The sequence below is a fragment of the Ammospiza caudacuta genome, chromosome 7 (assembly GCF_027887145.1).
Source record: "Ammospiza caudacuta isolate bAmmCau1 chromosome 7, bAmmCau1.pri, whole genome shotgun sequence".
NCBI lineage: Eukaryota > Metazoa > Chordata > Aves > Passeriformes > Passerellidae > Ammospiza > Ammospiza caudacuta.
The window spans coordinates 18,255,547-18,276,484 of NC_080599.1; the positions used below are offsets into that span (position 1 = coordinate 18,255,547).

The following is a 20,938-nucleotide window of genomic DNA, read 5'->3' on the forward strand; positions in this document are numbered from 1 at the left end:
GAGAGAGAGAGAGGGACCCTTCTAAAAAGAGAAATATTGTGCTGAGACGTTTGGAGTGAATGAAATACATAAAACACCAGCATTAGATTAGCTCTAGCCCGTCAGATATTGCTCCTGGCAGATCTGGTGCAGGGTGCTGGTGGAGGCTCAGCCCTCCTCAGCCCGGGCCAGGGCAGCCACGCCAGCCCCAGCCCCGCTCCCCACGGCAGGGCTCCCTGCTCACCCACCTGGAGGACACTGCCCCCAGGGCAGCCTGAGAGCCCCCGGAGCCGGCATAAATAGGAAACTGTAAACACAACCATCGGAGATAAGAGACATCTACGATCACAGGGTTTACTGCTTGAAACGCCCCACCCTCCCCCCAGTCCACACCCCTATGCCCTTGTCCCCACCCCGTAAAAAGGTCTCCAGTAACAAAATCTTCGATCCAGGCTTGGAGTAAAGGTGAGGTGCTCGGGGAGTAAAAAGGGACATTGCAACCTTAGCAGTCTTTGCTCGGGAGGGGAGACGGTGGCAGGAGGGGGAGAGAGGGTCAGCTGGTTCAGGTCCTTCGCAAGTCCATTTGGTTTGTCTGGAGGACTCCTAGGGTTGTACCTGAGATGAAGACGTCTAGAGGACACTCCATAGCTCAATTGGAACGCTGTTGGTGTTCCTGTGCCCAGAAGAACCCTCACTGCTGGGATTTGTCTGTCGTGCTTGCAGCGGGCAGCAGGAAAGCAGCGGCATCCCCCTTCCGCTCGGCACGGGGCCGTCTGAACCACCGCCGGCCCGGGGCACCCTCATGTGTCCAGGATCTCGCTGGTGGGCGACGGCTCGTGGGGGATGCCCTGTGCGCTGTGCAGGGTCTGGTTGTGCGAGAGGGAGTTCTGCTGGAGCTCCAGGGCGATGGCGTTCTGCGGGAACTCCTTCACCTGCCGCTTGTACTCCAGGAAGGTGCACGCCTTGGTGGCGATGGCGATGATGTTCTTGCCGATAAAGATGGTGGAGACCCTGCTGTCCTGGAACAAGATCATGTTGATGGCCCGGATGAAGATGGTGACGATGTTGATGGTGACCAGGCTGAGGACGGGGTAGAGCATCATTTTTTGCGGGGCAATGTGCTCCCCTTGCATGCTGATCTCACTGAGGGACACGCAAGGCAGGATCAGGAGGAGTATGTAGCAGTAGAAGAACATGAGCCCCTCTGCCCAGATGGGCAGGCCGGTCCTGTGTGGCTCCCACAGGTTGGCCTGGATGTCCAAGATATCCAGCAGGTCGAGGGCCACCCAGAAGAGGCGTCCCCGCAGGTCCTCTTTCTTCCGAAAGGTCCGTATGTACTCCATGCTGTCCAAGGCCACCAGCACCAGGTAGAGCCCCGGCACACAGATGGAGAGCAGCAGGGTCAGAGCTTTCCTGGCCACCGTCTCCAGGTTCTTCTTGTCCGCTTTGTAATTCTGAAAGATGAAATAGAGCTTGATCTCCAGCACGAAGATGTAGAGGAACCACAGGATCATGGCGTAGCCCCGCTTGGCCGTCTTCACCTCTGCGCCCACCCACACGGCCACGTAGCGCAGCACAATGAGGAAGCAGATGTCCCCCACCAGCACGATGATGCAGACGCCGATCTTGCGGGGCCCCTGGTTCTGCTCCACCAGGTAGGCGTCCATGAAGGCCATGCTGGTCATGATGACGATGGTGGTGAGGCAGACGTGGCGCCGGTCGGGCGGCGGCAGCACCATGGCGAGGCGGGCGGCCCTGCGGCCCTCGGCGCTAGGGGAGCGCTCCCGCCGGCGCGGCGCGGGGGCGCATCCGCGGCCGGCCCAGGGGCCCAGCGCCGCCCTGTCCCCCGCCGCCGCCCCCGGGAGAGGCGCCTGCAGGAGCAGAGGCTCGGCTGGCAGCCCCACCGTCCCGGGGCTCGGGGCTGCCCCTGCAGCGCCCACGGCAGCCCTTCGCCCCTCAGGGGCCGTGCCCTGCAGGCACCGTGCCTCTGCCCCCAGCCCAGGGCTGGCTGAGCAGCCCAGCCCCAGGCACCCTCCGCCGCCAGCAGCCAGGGCTCACGGCTGTGCGGGGCCTCCTGGAGGAATGGCCCTCCTCGCTGGCGGGTCCCCCATCGCTGTCAGGCTCTCCAGCAGTCCTATGGCACTAAGACGCCTCCAGGCTCCAAATCCTGGTGTAGATCCCTGGAAACACGGCAGGTGACGGGGCAGAGGGGGAGCTCTCCCTGCTCCCAGTGAGATCCCACCTTCCTCCGGGCTCTGGGGGCCTCCTGCTGTGTCCTCACAGGCAATCACCTCCAGGCCTATCACCGCAGGGCTGTGCTGGTGTCCTGCTGCTCCCAGCTGTACCCGCATCCCTCCATTCCTGCAAAAGACAGCAAAGAGCGAGCGTTAGGCTCCCTCTGAGAGCTGACCATGGATGGTGGCAGTGACACCCCCCACAGCTCCAGCACACCACGGTGTGAGCCGGCTCCCGCCAGGCGCCATCCCACCATGAGGCACCCACCACACCCCAGCCTGTGTGTGAGGGTGCAGAACAGCTTTTCACTGAGCCCAGACACAGCACCAGCTGTGTGTGAGGGTGCAGAACAGCTTTTCACTGGGCACAAACACACCCCGGCCTGTGTGTGAGGGTGCAGAACAGCTTTTCACTGGGCACTAACAGAGCATGGGCTGTGTGTGAGGGTGCAGAACAGCTTTTCACTGAGCACACACACATGCCGGCCTGTGTGTGAGGGTGCAGAACAGCTTTTCACTGAGCACACACAGCACAGGCTGTCCTGCAGGGATCACAGCCTGCTGCCCTTCCACGGGCACTGCCTATCCAGAATTCCTTAGCAAGCTCACGCCCTGTGTGCTTCTGCTGTTCCAGCAGCACCAGCACAAAACCACACACCTGGTGGGGACCCACAGGTTCACAGCATTCCCAGCTCCAGGCATCCCTGCTCCGGCAGGAACACAGACCCACAAGTTGCTGCACAGGTCCCAGCCTGGACAGTTCTGCTTAACTACAGCCATAAGATTCTACCAGTTCCTGAGAAGCTCTCAGGAATTTAGTGGGGCATATCCTTCCTCGAGCAGGGGTGAGGTCAGGGCTGGCACATGGGGGGCAGGGCAAAGCTGTCCCCAGGCTGTCATGATGTCCCAGCACCTTTCTGAACTCGTTCAGCTGCTCGTGCACACAGCTCCTCCTCGTCATGCTGTGCTTGCCTAATTGATTTGTTAATCTTTTCTGTGCAGGGAATGCACTCCCAGAAATGAACAGGTAGGTCCCAGTGCATGCAAAAATGTCACCGAACTGCTCACGTGGAGACAGACCCTGATCACAGCCACAGAGGCTGAAGGGAAGAAGCCAAGCTCAAGGAGGTGTAAGCCATTAAAAACCTGCCCTACTTTGCAGCTGCTTATGTTTATAGGGCCTCATTTAAATAAGAGCTGGATCCTTTCCTGCTTCAGGGAGACAAGAAGAACAAAGAAGAGAAAGTGGGAAGCCAGATGAGTCAGAGCCAGCCCTGCCTTGTGCCTGAGTAGGTGGACAGGAGGGATGCACGTACCTGTGCCCTGGTTTACAAAGGATGTGGTGCTCAGCAAACGTTAGCAAGGGACTTAAGGCTGCTGCTCCAGCCAGGACCCTCGGGATGCTCTTCTGAGTCTGCCAGCAAGGAAAACTGGCACGTTAAAATAATTTCTCAAGCAGAAATTGCTCAGAAAGAAACCGAAAAGATGTGGTGGGAATTCATGAGAAATGCTGCATGGTGCTTCCCAGGCAAGGCAGTCCCTGCAGCCCCACTTGCCAGCGTGGCTCTGCAACAACTCAGAGCTGCCGTTTGGGGCTTCAGTTTGTTCTTTCTCGAGGTTTTGGATAAAAATATACGGTCACTGCTGCAACTGCCTCAAAACTCATGCCAAGTTTTACAGAGGATTTATAGCCAAGAATAGATAATTCCAGATAAATTAGCTCTTTCAGGAGGGAATGGTGGCTTTTTTTTTTCTTTCACCCTGTAAGTATTTATGCCTTCAAAAGACAGCGGTTATTTAAAGGGCAGTGGGTTGCATCACAGCACAGCAAGGTACAGAAGCAGCTTGCTTGTAAATCCTGCCCCTGTGCCCTGGAGTTCCTGGTGTGCTCTGGGGAGCTGGGGGAAGGCACAGCTCTCTCCTCATGTCTACATGAAACCAGACAGGAAACCCTTTGGTGCCTCCTGGAGAACACCCAGGGCACGGAAAGGTGTTAATTCAGTGTTTACAGCAGAGGCCAACAGGTCTTTAACCACCGCTGCTGAGCAGATCGTTTGCAGCAAAGAAAACAGGCTCAGATGGCAGATCCTTCCCCGCTGTCTGCTCCTGAAGGGCTCACGGCAGCCCGGGCTGGGTCTGACAAACATTTCTGCTGGTGCCCTTTGAGAGGGGAGGAAGGGACTGAGTCACAGGGCTCGGGGACTGCTTCCTCCCCCGTCACACCACGCACTGCCCAGCGTGAGCACCTCTCTTGCCTTGTCCAAATCGTTTCCAAGCGCTTGCTGCAGTGCGAGCCCTTCTCCTGATTTCCCAGGAGCTGGTGATTCCCCCACCCCTCACTCCCTGGTGTCCTTTGCAGATCCATGGAGCTGAGTTCGCCAATGTGAGCGATGCCTGACCAGCCTGTCGGGAGGGGACACATAAAACTCTCCTGGGAGGACTGTTAGACAAAAGCAGGTCGTTTTTAAACAACCATTACCTGGTAACCTCTAAATGACCACATTGGACAGTACATTCAGGAAACTGCCTGAGAACTGTGCTGAGTAAGCAAGACAATAACCACGTCAGACAGCCACAGAGCACATCTGAGGCCAATATTTGTTCAGACGAGTATTCACAAAACTTCCTTCCTGCAGGAATTCTTGTAAATAAAAGGCAGCCCACCTGAACATAATGGGCTTGGAGTGCTATGGATGTCAGTGAGCCAGGCTGGCAGCTTCCTAGAGAAGGGATCTGACAGCTTTGGCATCCCTCTTGGTGCCAGGACTCCCACAGGCAGGTGATGAAGCGATGCTTCAGTCTTGGTTAACTACAGGCCTCCTTACCAGGACAAAATTCAATCCCTAATTGCTTCTTCTCCTCTACTTCTACCCTACCCAAACAGCCCCATTGCACTGGGGTGAGCAAATGACCTCAGTGACACTCAGTGTGTCACCAGCTGAGAAGGCAGAGCCCAAGGCCCGCATCCAGCCCCCCAGGGAAGGGGAATGGGAGCAGCAGCCTGTCCCCTCTCCATCTCTGGGGTGTGCTTGGGGACACCCCGTTTCCCAGCCCAGCTGCCCTGCAGGATGGGAGAGGTTTCAGTGGGAAGGGAGGGGGCTGCTCGTTTCCTGGAGAGACTCAGGGGTCCTGCAGATGAGTCCAAACCCGGCTGAAGGGCAAGGTTTGCACTCTCACCGCTGCCCTGCTTCCTCTGGCACCGAGGGACAGCAGCAGCATTGGTGCAGCCAGACCTTGCCCTATTCCCCTGGCACCTCTACTCTGTCTCAGAAGTTATTTCTTGGTCTTGCACTTCTTTTTCCCGGCTCTCCCGGACGCTACAAAGCACTGGTGGTTACCCAAGGACGTGTGGTCACAGCCTTGCTCCAGCACCAGCCCAGGCAGCCTGGAAGAAAACCAAACTGTGCTTTTGCCTGCGATGCCGGTGGCTAATTGCGGTGATTAATTACCGCTGGCTCTGCCCTTTCAGGCCGCCCATCACCGAGCCCTCCTCTCCCGCCTCTGCCCAGCCCCTCCCGGCACAGCAGCCGGGAGCTGTGGGATGCAGGATCCGCACACAAAACCCCAAATCCCAGCTCGGGAGCCATGGCTGCAGACAGCCTGCAGGGCTCCTGGAGCCCCTGCAAAACATCGTCATTAACAGCACTTCCCAAAGCCCAGCTCTACCTGGCAAATTAATTTAAATTATTTATGTAATTTGGATCCTGTCTATTTTAAAAAAGGGAGTGAGACAGAAGTATACACAACGCGCTTCCCAGGTAATTAGGATGCCGCATTGCTTAAAGCTTCATTTGCACTTTAATTGCTTTGATTTATTCCACTTTTCCCGAGTGTAAATGCACAGCTCCCCCTCACTTGGCCCTTCAGCCCTCTGGAGAGCTGCTGCTCCACTAGGGCCTTCTCCCACCTGGCAGCATGGGCCGAGAGGAGGTGATGGGCACAAAAACCTCTGCTCAGGACTCCAGGGCAGCTGTGGCAGAGGCACCAAGCAATGGCACTGCTCCCTGGCAGCTGTGGCAGGGGCACCAAGCGATGGCACCGCTCCCTGGCAGCGGGCTGTGCCTCAGGGAGCTGCAGCCAGGGCCCTGCTCTTGGCAGGGGCTGGGCACAGGGAGCTGCTGCTCATTGCTTCCACCATTTGTGACCCCCTGAACCTCCTGTGACCGTGCACCACGTAAGGATGGCGCTTGCAGGCAGGGCAAGCTCTGTGTTGACCAAGATGAAACTCTAAACCAGCTTTTCCTCGAGCCTCTTCGGTTCAGCCTCACTGACCTGGAGCTGAGGTTCCACCTCGGCCACCCCGGGCAGTCCCTGGGGACCATCAGAGGCAGGGAGGGAGGATGCTGCTACCCTGAGGAACAGGGAATGTGGTATTGCACTAAATATTGCAAGGGAAGGTCGCTGTGGGCAGCGGCTGTGCCCCGCCTCCTCCAAGGCAGCACCGGGCTCTCCAGCGCATCCTGTGAAGGAAATGAGATTGAGGAAGATTTTTCCGGACCCTGCCCACTAATTGTGTCTGAAGGAGGAAGCAGCCCACTTGCTAATGACTGCAGATAATTTACTGTGTAGGCCCATCAAGAGATGGAGAGAGAGCTGCAAACTGTTCCTAGAACCTGCTCAAAATCAACAATGCCATGTCAGACAAAGCCAGCTCCTGCTTATAGCAGTGAGTGCATCAACTGTGCTCTCCCGCTGCAAACACCCTCAGTCCCCTTGGGCTTCATTTCAGCCCCCTTTCCCAAAAACAAACACAAGCAGAAGGTACCACAACTGTTGCCTGAATAGGAAAAAAATAAAACTACCCTCTCAATCACATTGCTTTGGTGACAGGGTGGGAAATGCTGCTTGCCCAAAGCTTGCCCTTGCACAGGCTAGCTGTATGGACAGATGATGGATGGACAGATGGTCTTTTTGTTCCCAGTTTTGTCCCTCACAGCCATCCTGGCTCTTCTGCTGACACAGGCAGCTGCAGCTGCTGGGAACATCTCCCCATTCACAACCATGCTGAGTTTGATGATATTTGACAGACATGTCAAAAAAAAAGTGCCTTTTTACATGTTCTGGGTGTTTAAAAATAGTTAAAGGTAAATGATTCATTTTGACTTGTACATAAATTGTGAAATTGTAACACTACATTTTGGTTTTACCAACACAATTTACCATTTTCCCAGCAAAAATGCTTCTGCAGAGGAATTTCTTGGCATTTCCAAGTTGGGTGCATTTTCAAGATTTTGATCTAATCTGGACCAAACCCCAGATATAAAAGTATCTAAATCCCCCACAGTTCATTGTTTTGTTGCCAAAAAGGGCACATTTGGCAAACATCTGTCTGAATGCGTGTTTGCCAGAGTGAGAGATGCACGTGGAGTTCAGGGAGTGCAGATTATGCTCACTGAGTTATCCCCACCCTCCTGCAGGCTCCTTTATCCCTCTCCAGCAGAGCTTTGCCCACTGGTCCTGGGGCATTTCCCTCTCTGCTACCTCGGGAATCCTCCTGGCCTTGCTGCTCCTCTGCCAGATCATCAGCATCTCCCTGTACCGCTGCCCTCCAGTGCCAGTGCTCCTGCAAATGCAGGATTTGCCCTTGCTGGGGGAATTTGACCCAACTAAACTCTCTTTTTGTTTCCTTGGTTTGGGGTTTTCTGTTTTCCAGGCTTCTCCCCCTTTTTTGGGAGATGCTGTTGGATTTTACGTGTTTCCTCCAGCACACTCCCAGCTCACCCCAGAGGGAGCTGTCTGCAGCTCAAACCAACACTCTCACTGCTCCTGTCCCTGCCCAGGAAACTGTTTGGCTTTACTCTGAAGGAGCTGTGCTATCAAAAAGGAACAAAAGGACTTCCTGCCCCAGGCGTGGCAGGGCTGAGAGTGCACCTGCAACTCGCAGTTGGACAAATCACCTCACTAAAACCCAGCAGCACACCCCCAGCTCTGACCCCTGCTGGATACAAAGGTCTCTGTCTCTTTCTGTCCAGGCCCTCCTCAAGTGGTCAACAAGTGTCACCTGCACACAAAGACCACAGCTTGGATTTTTCCTGTGCCATCAGTAGGCATGAATGCAAACACCAGGAGCGGAGCACAAAGCTTGGATCCGATTTCAGTAGCCTGAGGATGTACTTTGGTGTGTGACTCACAGCCATGTCCTCAGATAACCTCCCACTGTCAGTGCTGGGGGAAAGGAAATCATGGAGCCAGAGCAGAGTCCTCACACAGATGCCTTCCCCCACTGCCTGCTGGAAATCCCTGCAGATGGAGGATGGAAAGCTTCCTGCTCTTGCTCATCTTGTCCTCACTCTCCTGGGTGCTGGCAGAGAGGTACAAACTTTGCTGAGTGCTGCTCCCAGCACCCTCACCCAATGCACTGGGTGCCTGAGAGCAGGTGGGAGAGGGAATCAGCTAATTAAAATAAAATGAAAACTGGAGTGTGAAGCTATAAATAGGAGAGCACTGGGAGTTTCCTGGTGCTAAAAACATGCTTGTGGGGAAGGAGATGCTGGAAGCTCTAGGGCAGAACTCTGGAGATCTACCAGGGAAGATGCATCTGAGCTCTGCTGGCACCTCCTGCCTGTGTGAGAGGGTGCTCAGCCAGGATGACTCTGCAGGACAGGCTGGAAGGATCCTCTCCCTCTCCCTCTCCCTCTCCCTCTCCCTCTCCCTCTCCCTCTCCTCTCCTCTCCAGCAGCTGCTATACAAAGCAGGTGGCACCTCTGCCCTCTGCCCTGGGAGTGGCATCCAGCTTGTCCCTGCTGTGGTGGCACAGAAACAACTGTGCCCCTGTAATTGCCTCTGCCCCCAGCACAGGGTTAGTGGAGGTGGGATGAGCTTGGCAGGCTGCTGCTGCTGCCACCAGTCTGGCCTTTGATTAAGAGTGATTGTTCTGCTCCTAATTAACAGGAGGCAGCTGCTGGCTGTTCTGGTGGAATGGAGAAGCAGAGCAGGGGCTGTGATGAAAGGAGATTGTGTCTGCTGGCTCCCACTGAGCCTGGCATGGCCATCCTCTGCCCAGCCACACACCTGGGCTGTGGGACATGTCCCTGGCAGGGACTCAGCACTGCCAGGGCTCAGCCTCTGCAGGAGCAGCAGATGTGGGCAGCCAGATGATCCTTGGGGTGATTTTGCTGCTCTCTGTGCTCCCAGGCCACCCTGAGGTGGAACTGCTGGTGATGCCTGCCTGGTTCCACAGGGTTTGTTTCCCAGTCTGCCCCTCAGAGACCCTCTTGTGACAGCAGCTCTCGTCCTCTGGTGACATGTGGCATCCTGCTGCTCCCCCAGGCCTAAGGCAGCCATCTGCCCTGGGAGCAGCCATGCTGCTGCTCAGCCTGCCACGCTGACAGCTGAGCCAGCTCCCCAGGAGATGAGAAGGCATCTCAGCTTCTTCTGCTCCCCAGGGCACTGACTCTTGAGCAGAAGCAGGGTGTATCCCAGTAAAAGCTCCACCATTAACATCATGGCATTTTTCTGAGTGGAAAGCTCACCTCAAACCTTTGTAATACAGGGACAGCACACAAGACAGAAGTGATGGGCAGCTTGTGAAATCAAAGGACCTTTGCCTTGCCATACAGCTGCTGAATTTATTTTGGCAAGGCTGGTGCAATGTTAATTATTGATGTGAGCAGCTCGACGCTGGTTGTCAGGAAGCCTGAGCAGCTTGAGAACTGCTGGTGGTGCACCCCCAGCAGACAGCTGGGAACCTGTGTGAAATCACAGCTGGGGCTGCTGGTGCCACAGGCTGCACATGGGCCTCAGGGTGCTCTGCTCTGCGCTTGTTCTTCATCATGAAGTCCATGCCAGTGCCAGCTCCCTCTGGAACAGGCTCTCTGGCACTAAGCTCAAGGTCATGCTCCTCACCCTGCCTCAGCCTCTGGGATGGGGCAGTGCTGGCATCTGCTGCTCTGCCATCACCTGGGAGATGACACTGCACCCATCTGACACAGTGCAAGAAAAAATAATGACAGCCCTGGGGTCACTGGGAAGACACTTCTCTTCCTCTGGTTTCTAGCCTTCTCTCTACCAGCCATCTAATAAATCTAATAAAATCTGTCTTGTTGATGTCTAATTCAATTCCAGCAGCCAGAGACCAGGCCCCTTCTATCACTCACAGACCTAACCAGCTCCCTCCCTGGCATATGAGCCAGGCCAAGGGGCTGCTGCAGGCCACTCCAGAAGAGAGCAATCACCTGGGCTCAGGACTCACTCTCCCAAACAATTACACGTTTACAGGTTTTCCTTGGGTCACACCTAATTGAACTTTTCGCTGCTTGAACACTGTGCTCAGAGGCAGCTGGTGACTTCTAGGCTGAAATCTGGGAACTAAATGAGGTGCCTTGAGTGCCACCTGAAAGGAAAGCCACCCCAGCACATCTTGCCCATCCCTGGGAGCCAGGCAGGAGCAGTGCTGGGAGCTGCCACAGCCCCTTGAACATGTGCCAGCCAGCAGCATGCAGCAGGAAGGGGCTGGGGGGCTGAGACAAGCATGGCCTGGGGGATTTGAAGCAATAACTTGTGTATTCCAGTATTCCCTCTCAATGACATCCATCCCCAGCCAGGTGGGGACGATTCCACCAGAGCAGCTCAGACCTGCACAAGTGCCCCTGCAGGGGTGTGAGCTGTGGGTCAGACAGCACCCCAGAGGGGAGTGCTGCTTTTGGGACTAAGGCTTTTGTTTGCACAAACTTGGCTGTTCAGGCTTTCCTTGCTAATGAAACTCTTTCCCTCCTTTAAACAACCCAGGAGCAGGGGCCATGCCCGAGGTGTGGGAAGCTCCCAGATTGCTCCTTGCCAGGTCCTGGGTGAGGAGGAGCTCAGATGGGAGATGGGAGATGATGGGAGATGGGCTCCCCACCTGACAGCACAGGCAGGTCCTGTCCCCAGGAGGATGTGGCAGGAGGATGTGACACTTTGCTGTGCTGGAGCTTTCTGCCAAACAGATCAAATATTTACAGCTGCTCTCTCCAGCTTCCCATTTCAAGCCACAGTGACTTATTTGTTACAAATTTACATGCATGCTTAAAGACATCTTTATGTTCCTCCTAAGTATAAAAGGTATATTTCTCCATGTAGCATTTTGCCAGTCAGAATCAGCCACCCCATCCAGTATGTGACTGCGTTTGTGCCCAGCTTCAGTGCTCATTTTCCTCTTGGTAATGATTATCATTATATGAAGAAAAATGGGTCATTTACAGCGGTTTCTCCCCAAATAAAAGGCTGTGGGATACAGGATATCATTAAAATTCTAAACCTGACTTCCAACCTCAAAAGCAGGCTCTTGCTATTCGGGTCTCTCTGTGGAGGGAGGGAGGGAGGAGGGGAGGTGGGGAGAGGGCTCACGATGAATGTGCTTTGCCCATGGAATCTCTGGCACAATAAATGTGCTTTGCCCATGGAGTCTCTAACACAATAAATGTGCTTTGCCCATGGAATCTCTGGCACGATAAATGTGCTTTGCCCATGGAATCTTTGGCAAAATAAATGTGCTTTGCCCATGGAGTCTCTGGCACAATAAATGTGCTTTGCCCATGGAATCTCTGGCACGATAAATGTGCTTTGCCCATGGAATCTTTGGCAAAATAAATGTGCTTTGCCCATGGAGTCTGTGGCACAATAAATGTGCTTTGCCCATGGAGTCTCTGGCACGATGAATGTGCTTTGCCCATGGAGTCTCTGGCACAATAAATGTGCTTTGCCCATGGAATCTCTGGCACGATAAATGTGCTTTGCCCATGGAATCTTTGGCAAAATAAATGTGCTTTGCCCATGGAGTCTGTGGCACGATGAATGTGCTTTGCCCATGGAGTCTCTGGCACGATGAATGTGCTTTGCCCATGGAGTCTCTGGCTGCCATGTGCACTGGCACCGAGGCCCCGGGCTGGGGTTATCTCTGCTGCTCACACAGGGGCTCCCTGGCTGGCCCTGGAGGGCACAGGCTGCCTCCCAGTGTCTCCAAGCTTTCTCCTGGCCAGCACAGCCCCAGGGCTCCCACTGCAGCCAGGCTGTGCGTGGGGCAGTGCAGCCAGAGCAGGACCTCATTCCTGCCACAAAAAGAGCAATTTAGCTCCTGCCAGAAGGACGTGGCTGGGTGAGGTCCCCTGCACAAGGGGGGGCTGGCAAGCTCAAAGCTGGTGCTTGGACAAGGGAGGAAGCAGGATGAGGTGATCAGGCACAGCAGCCCTCACCCTCTGCAGGGCTGGAACAGCCCTGTGCCAGTGTCACAGCTGTGGGGACCTGCCACCAGCCCTCCAACACCCCTGTCCCCACAGCTGCCTGGGGCTGAGGAGATGCTGACCCAAGGGCTCTGCCCTTCTCCTCAGCCCCAGATCCAGGCTCCAGCTGCAGGGCCCCCACCAGGCTCAGGGCTGGCTCCTTCCCTCCTCATTCCTGATGGCAGGAAGATGTTCCCTGCGCCCATGCAGTGCTGGCTCTGTATGTGGGAGCAGATCTCCCACCTCCATCTTTGCTCCCCAGCATGCTGCTGCCCCACAGGCTCATTTCCATCTCCTGGCATCCCCAGAAGGGGCTTCACAGGGAATGTTTTGCTTGGAAAGGCTATGCAGCTCCTGTGCAAGCCTGAAATTTCTGTGTACAGAGCTGTAAGGCAAAGCTAATCCATTTTGCAGCTTAGCCAGCTGCTGAAAGATGCTGTTTGAGAGTGAGGAGCTGCTGTTTTCCTCCTCTCCATGAAATGGGAGGGACAAGGGATATTCAGAGGATGAGAGATGGAGACTGACCCAAAATGGCTAATTTAGAAGCATCTTTTAAAAATGAGACTTGCCCTGAACTGTTAATTTTTGAAGTCATTCCTTTCTAACATGCTCAGAATGGACTAATTTTTCATTCTCTTTTCCAGCATCTGAAATCAAAATGTGCATGGGAAGCTGTCCTGCTGCTGATCCCAGCCAGGCAGTCAGGCCATGGCAGTGAGGGCACCCCCAGCTCCAGGGGACAGCCACGGGGCTGTGAGTGCATCACAGGTGGGGTTTGGGGTGTCCCCAGGGCAGCACAGGGAGCATCTCCCCTCCCTGGCACTGCTTGGGGGTGTCAGAATGACAAGTTAGTTTTGGTCTGGCAGAGAGGCTGAAAATCCAATATAAATTATTTCTGTTTGGCACTCATTTAATTATTTGCACTTGGGGTTTGGAGCAAAATAAAACAACTAGAAAGAGTGGCTAGGAGCAATCCTGGGATGCTTTGTTCAGCCTCAGAAATATTTCCTTTCTCTCTGGGGTCATTTTACCCTCCTCCTTCCCTCCCCTCTGCTGATAACTTTAGATTGCATTTGAAATAGCAGATGGCTTGGACTTTTCAGGAACAATGAAGGTGGTTTGCTAGAAAACACAGATCCAGGGGGAGAGGATTCAAACCTCACTCCCAACTGATGCCAAACAAAGGCAAGAGCTATAAAACTCCTTTCTATCCACTAATGGCCACAAAGTCATCACACATATTCTCCCTCACTGGGAGGGAATCTCTTGCCTGGGAAAGGGGGATGAAGTGTGGAGTGGAGACATTTCCCAGTTTTCCAGAGAGAACATGTGTGGGATTTTTGGGGTCTCCAGATGAGGGAAGGAAATGATGAATCCGACTCCATGTTCTTAGAAGGCTGATTATATTATATTATATTATATTATATTATATTATATTATATTATATTATATTATATTATATTATATTATATTATATTATATTATATTATATTATATTATATTATATTATATTATATTATATTATATTATATTATATTATACAGAAAGGATACAGACAGAAGGCTAAACAAGATAATAATGAAAAACCTGTGACTCTCCAGAGTCCAACACAGCTGGCTATGATTGGTCATTAAGTAAAAATAATTCACATGAAACCAATCAAACAACCACCTGATGGACACCCAATGTCCAAACCACATTCCAAAGCAGCAAAACACAGGAGAAGCAAATCAGAAAATTGTTGTTTCCTTTTCCTCTGAGGCTTCTCAGCTTCCCAGGAGAAGAATCCTGGGCAAAGAGGATTTTTCAGAAAATATGATGGTGGCAAACATGAAATGTGGTAAATGGCAGGTGTTTCTCACTGAATTTTCAACTGCATGAGGTAGAGGAGAGCTGATGTTTGCAGAGCATCCCTCGTGTACAAAACAGGCAGTGCTGAATCCCAGCTAAGGATGTGGTGAGATTTGGGGAGGCTGGGGGGACCAGGGGGACACCAGGGCCACTGCTGGGCTGGCAAAACCTCACCTGGCTGCAGAGGCACAGTGAGTGCAGCTGCCATTAGCTGCTATTTCAATTTGCATTCTGAAGCTGCTTCTGGCAGCCCTCCCCAAACACCACGCCAACATCTTGCACTGATTTTTGCACCATCATTTCCCTCTCCCAGCCCTGCTCAGCCCCAGCCTTTCCCACCCTCTGGCTGGGATCCCTCCCGTGGATCCCCGTGGCCTCATGAGGCAACAACCATTTCTGCTCAGGGTTCCTGGAAGCCCAGGTGCCCCTGGAAGAGGTGAGACCCGGGGGATCCTCACCACCACTCCTCCAGGGGGGCTCTGCAGTGTCCCTGTGCATTGCAGCTCTTCCCTGTATTTACAGATCTGCCTCATTAAGGATGGCCCCGCTCTGGGTGGTTAATTGCTCTGTAATTAGCTAGCCAAGGTCTGTCACAGTGCCACATCATGCCTGCACCACCAGCAGGCTCAGCTCCTCCCTGCAGGGGCATCCCCATGTCCTCTGCGAGCCCAGAGGGGCTGGGAATGAGCACAGAGGCCAAATGAGGGACAGAAAATCATGCATTTCTGTGGTCTGTGGGGTGCAGCGGGAATTGTGCAGCTGAGAGGGGAATCCTCCAGCCCTGGTCCTGCCCCAGCGCCTGGCTGACCCCCCTGGGCTGCCTGGGGCTGGGGCAGGCACTGGCCAAGGACTGAGCTCCCCACAAACCCAGTGCCAGGTGTTCCCACCTTGGAAACAGAGCTGAGGGCTGTGCAGCTGGAACAGCTCTTCCAGGGCAAGCACCAGCAGCTCTCTGCTCTCTCCAGACCCAGCGCATCTCTGGGCCCCCAAGGACTGGTCCCAGTGTGATTTCTGTTATTTCAGCTTTGCTGAACCAAGTGGATGGAGAATGCAAGCTGGGTGGTTTGTTCCTGGCTTGTCTGGGGGTGCCCCAGTCTGGGGGGGACAGTGCTCCTCTTGTGGGGCTCCTCAGCATGGCTGGGATGCTGTGCAGGGGAAGCCCTGCCAGGGGAAGCTCTGCTTTTGGGATGGAGCTGCTCCACTCCCCAGCCAAACAAAGCCCTGTAGGGGTGGTGGGACCCTGCTTTCACCTTGTGCTGTGTCCTGCAGAGCCCCCTGAATCCCTTCTAGCCAAACACCTCTTGCTGGCCCCATTGTGTGTCACAGTATCCCCCTGCTCCTGTGGGATGGGCCCCTTGCCTGTGGGGCCACCTGGGGGTTTGTAAGCACATCAGCAACCCCTGATGTCCTGCCAGAGGCACAGGTGAGCCAGGTGAGCTGGCCCAGGCAGGACATCCTTTCCACCTCCTGGACTGGCTTGCCCACAAGAAGTGAGGCCAGCTGCAGCTTGCAGTGAGAGCTGGGGGGTACAGCCCCTCTGCAGTGCTCAGCCCTGCCTTGTGCCTGGGGCAGGGGGTCCCCTGAGCCTCCAGAGCTCCCTGGTCCTGGGGGAATGAGGAGCACACTGGTGTGAGCGTTCCTATGAGAATACTGAGCCACCTATGGCTCTTTGGGCACACCTTTGTATTCTCTTCCCACGGAAAGCCTATTTCTTTGTGCTGCACTCCAACACAGCTCGAGTACACTTGCAGGAGAGACCACAGAGAGCTGGCTTTTCTCTCCTCTGAGGGGGAACACAAGGGAAATTCTGCATGATGTTTGTGTGAGCTGTGCCCTGCAGGACCCCTGTAAGCCTCGGGGCCTGGGCTATGGCAGGATGGTGAGAGCACAGCCAGAGTCAGCCTTGCACTGATTTGATCTCAGCTCAGCTTTAAACTGATTAGGATACACACAGTGCAATGCTGATTGACTCCAGTTTATGCTTAAATAATAACTCGATACAGCTTTTTTGAATGAATTACACGTGTGTAAACACACCCCTTCTGTAAATCCAAACAAGGGCTTGAAACACAGCTAACCATTCATCACCACACAAATCTGCCACTGGAGATGGCTGCTGGTGCTGGGATTCCCCTCCTGTGGCTCCTACACAGCCTGGCCTTCAGCAGCCAGCTGAGCACCACCAAGGAGGACAATGCAGAGAAGCAGGAGGGAGAGAAGGAACCTTGTGCAGGAAACACGGGGCATATCTGTCCCTCCCTGCCAGTGCCAGACCTGCAACACCAACCCCAGCTCCTGGGAATGAGCCATCAGTCATCCCTGTGTCCTGCTGGACAGCATCTGCTGCAGGCAGGGTTGGGGACAGCCTGTAGGAAGGGATCCTACATGGTGACATGTCACCATCGTATTTTCTGAAAAATCCCTTTGCCAGGATTCCTCTCCTGGGAAGCTGAGAAGCCTCAGAGAAAAAGGAAAACAGTAATTATCTGATTGCTTCTCCTGTGTTTTGCTGCTCTGGAATGTGGTTGGACATTGTTTATCCAACATGTGAATTGTTTTTGCTTAATGACCAATCATGGTCCAGCTGCATCAGGACTCTGGAGAGTCAGGGGTTTTTAATTAGTGTCTTGTTAAGCCTTCTGTCTGTATCCTTTCTCTATTCTTTAGTACAGTTTTAGCATAGCATTATTTAATATAACATCACAAAATAATAAATTACCCTTCCTAGAACATGGAGTCAGATCCATCCCTTCCTCCTCCATCCAGGGACACTGAAAATACCCCAGTGAGATCCCAGCACAGGTGTCATTGCTTGTGTCAGCACGTGCAGAGCTGACCCCTGCAGCTTCTCTTTGTGATGGTGAGCTCCAGAGGCAGGGAGGCTCCTTGGTGCCAAGCCATGCACGTTTCTGTGGGCTGCAGCAACCCCCAGCAGCAGGGACTGTTTTGGGATCCTGCAGCAAGGAGCAGCATTACTCATTTTGGGCAGTCCTTGGAAAAGTCTCCATTTTTGGTACAAACACTACGGATCAGGAACATGGGAATGATTCATGAAGTCTAAGCTGAGCAAGGCCGCTCCACCTTCCCTTCCTCTACTGCACCGAAAGTAACAGAAAACAGATTTTTGGTTTTTCATTATCAAGCTGGAAAAAAACCCAAAAATGAAACAATCAGCTGTGGGCTCTGAACCTGACTCTTACACTGCATCCCCAATTTAGCCAGGAACCAGCTCATTGCCTGAGAGCACCCAGCAGCCAGCAGGGTTTTGCTGGCAGCTGCTGCCTTTCTCTCTCTCTATCCCTGCATACTAATATGAAGTAAAATGGGATGGTAATTTAATCCTATGCCACTAGAAGCAAAGCATCACACAAGCCTGCTCATCCTCTCCTCTAAGTTTAGCCCAACAGTGTATTAAAAAGCTGCTACTGGATTCTCGCCAGCCCCTACTTAGCTAAACTACCTGACTCTGCAGAAAAGCAGAAAATTCTCCATTCTGTGTTATTTCTGATCCTTGGGAGAATGACCCACATCCATCAGGGAACTTGACCCCCCATGGGGCCTGCAGGAAGCCAGTATAATTTGGAGAAATATGTGGAGTGACAAAGGCTTTCCTGTGGCATTGGGCATGTTCCCTGCTGCCTGGAGCTGCGCTGCAGGAATCTCAGCTTGGAGCTCCTTCCATGCCTTTGCTGCAAGCAAAGTAATGAATAAATCTGTCCCTGCTCACTTATAAATAGTTTATAAAAGGTTCATAAATAATTTCTAGATGTTTTAATGAATAGTTAATCAATTGTTGCCGGGCCCAACAGGTCAGCAGATTGCTTAAATCCATCAATTACAACAGCTGCTGATGAGCTTATGAGCATCAGTAGGACACCACCGACATCTGTGATGGGCTTGTAGTGGCTATAAAGGGTTAATAAGTAATTAATAAATTATGTGAGTGCTCTTTTAATTAAGAGCTGTAGAAGGCCATTGAAAAATGCATTCCTGGAAGAGCCACAGGCAACACAGCAAGCAAACATCTGGGCCTGGTTTTGTAACCCTACCTCTGAGGAGCAAAGCTGGCAGTGAGGTGCCAGCCTGGCCCAGCAGGCAGCCTGGCTGCCTGAGGAGCAGCACATTTCCCTCTCTCAGGCAGATTCCAGAGAAGCAGGGCCTGTTCCCAGTGCCCTCTTGGAGCCTGGAGCCTGCAGCAGGGAGCTCAGCCTCCCCATCCCCACCTGCTGCAGGAGCATCCTCCGTGCTCTGGCTGCCATGGGTAAGGTACCAGAAAGGCAGGGGACATGGATGCATGGAAAACAAGACAATTCCTGGTTCACAGGGCTCTGGCCTTGCTCTTCCCTGCTGGGGGGTTTGGGTGAGCAGCCCTCTCTCCCCAAGGGTGGGTGGCACATGAGATGCCACACTGAGGAGTTGTGCTCTGGCAATAACACACTTGGTGTTTGGCCTCCTTAGCAGAGGCTCTTTATTATCATTAAGCACTGAATATTTCTGGATGATAAAAGCAATTAAGTGTAAAAAAAGGTAATGATCCATCCCATATTGCATCCAAAAGATATGAAAATCCCTCATAAAATTATCACCCTACTACAGAATGGGACCTAAATATCTTTATAATGTAAGACAGAGAACTTTGCTTACAGTCAGAACATTTATAAGGCATTCAATTAGCCACCAGAGGGTTTCTTAGTATTACCCAATTCTCCACGAGCACAGAGGCAATTACAGCAGATTCTAACTTTTTAAATTAAAGACAAAAGGCAGGAGAATTTGGATAAAACCTCTTCCAAGGCTCACCCTGGAACATACATGCAGAGGAAATTTCATGCAGATCAGGCTTAATTTACTGCACAATTTAGCTCAGAGCAAAGTGAGACTCTTCCCACTCCTTTGCTGGACGATCCTTCTGCAGGGGAAGGGGACCAGTACACCATGTACTGTGCTGTGATCTGGTCCTGGGGATGCCAGGGCAGGGTGCCAGCCCTCATGCCACCCCCTCTGCAATGTCCCCAAGCCCTTGGGCAGGGATCCTGACCCCAGCTGCTCTGGGGGATCCATCATGGGGACTCCTTTTCACCTGTTCCTCTGGGTGCTGGCAGTAGGTGTCTGTGCCTTCAGCCTGGGCTGGCCCAGGGCCACTCAGCCCCTGCACACTCCTCCATGCATGACTGTGCCATCCTGCCCTGCCCAGGGACCAATTCAGGCTGGAAATAAGGTGTGTGTCTGTAACGGGCAGTTAATGGTGAGGGTAATCAATCACAGCAGCAGATTAGCGAGGACATGATGGATTTCCTGATTCCGACACCTTTAAATCACAATCAGTTTCTGCTTCCAGAACTGCTGGGGCTGAGCCAGAAGGGATGGGCTCGGTGATGCATCACCCAGTCAAACCTGCCCACAAACTGGCGCTGTGGTGGGAGCCCCCATCCACACCCACCTGCCATGGGGTGCCAGGGCTCTCCTGCCCTGGGAGAGAGCAGCAGCAGGAGGAGAAACCCTCCCTGCACAGGGGGCTTGGATCACTTCCTGATGTATATTTTGAGAACATTTCAATGGATCAAGGTGTCAGATCTGTAGTGCTGCCAGCAAACACTATTTTCTTTTAATAAGGAGAGAGCAGCAGGTCATTTCATCTGCTGTACCTGCTCTGCTCCTCTTCTGGGGAGGCAGGGCTGCACCTTCCCCCACCAGCACCTCTCTTCTCCTTTCAGGGTGGCTGGGACTCCCTTTCCCCTCACCAGGAAGGCAGCAGCATCCCAGCCCTGCAGCTTGTGAGGATCCACAGCCCCCTACCCATTCCTGGGGGTGTTTGCTTCTCCAGAGCTGCTCTTCACCACCACGGCCCCCCAAAAGCACCAGTGGCTGCTCCCAAGCAGGAAAACATCACTGTTCCCTACAAGGTACAGCTAAGGAGGGGTTGTTAAAAATTAAATTTAAGAAAGAGGGTAAAATAACTCTTAAGTGTCTGTAGGGAATGCTGTGGGCAATGGAGATGTGGATGTGTTCTTTTGTGCTCTAGGCAGGAAGTGTAAGCAAAATGTGGAAAAGCCCTGATAGTCTGTGTGGGGCTGTCCCTGCAGATTCCTATTCCTTGATGAAATGCTGTGAAATTTGTCCAAAAGATCAGAAATGGGCTAAATCAGCAGCAGCAGCGCTTCTTTTTGTGACTCAGCTGGATTTCTCTGGCTATTCCCTGCATCCCCTGGGCTGCAGCTGACCAGAAACATCCCTGTTCCTGGGGCAGGGGGAACAGGGGAGCAAGAAAGGAGAAAAAGAGAGAAACCATGGCAGGGAGCTGGAAGCAGATGGTCTTTAAGATCCCTTCCAAACCAACCAAACTCTGTGCTCCCCACGACAGGCGTGCCATGAGCGGCTTCACCATCAAGGCAGGAGTCTACAAAGGGATCCAAAGCCATGTCTATCACTCTGCTTTTGGCTCCCCAGCTGCCAGCCTGGCTTGGCTCACAGGCAGAGCCTGTCTCCAGCCACCAGTGCCAGACACTCCTCGCTGGCTGCCAGCGCAAGCCAAAATCCTCCCGCGGCCGCTGCAGCCTGTGCCTCCCCAGGAGAAGGGATCACAGGGCTCCTGCTGCAGCCCCACGTCCCACAGCAGCTGGGCAGGCAGCAGCACCACGGGGAGCAGCTGAGTGAGCCCCAGCACAGCTGTGTGTGCCC

At 53.4% G+C, this 20,938-nt stretch overlaps 1 protein-coding gene across 1 annotated transcript; it reads right to left on the bottom strand.

Moving 5' to 3' along the window:
• Positions 1-413: 413 nt before the first annotated feature.
• TMEM121 (transmembrane protein 121) lies at positions 414-1,718 on the bottom strand. The gene has a single exon (XM_058808937.1). The coding sequence runs from the start codon at positions 1,716-1,718 to the stop codon at positions 780-782; it is 939 nt and encodes a 312-aa protein (XP_058664920.1). The 3' UTR covers positions 414-779.
• Between the last annotated feature and the right edge of the window lie 19,220 nt (positions 1,719-20,938).

Bases quoted from the DNA above. Each gene is read 5' to 3' on its own strand.
- TMEM121 (XM_058808937.1), bottom strand. From the start codon at position 1,718: ATGGTGCTGCCGCCGCCCGACCGGCGCCACGTCTGCCTCACCACCATC.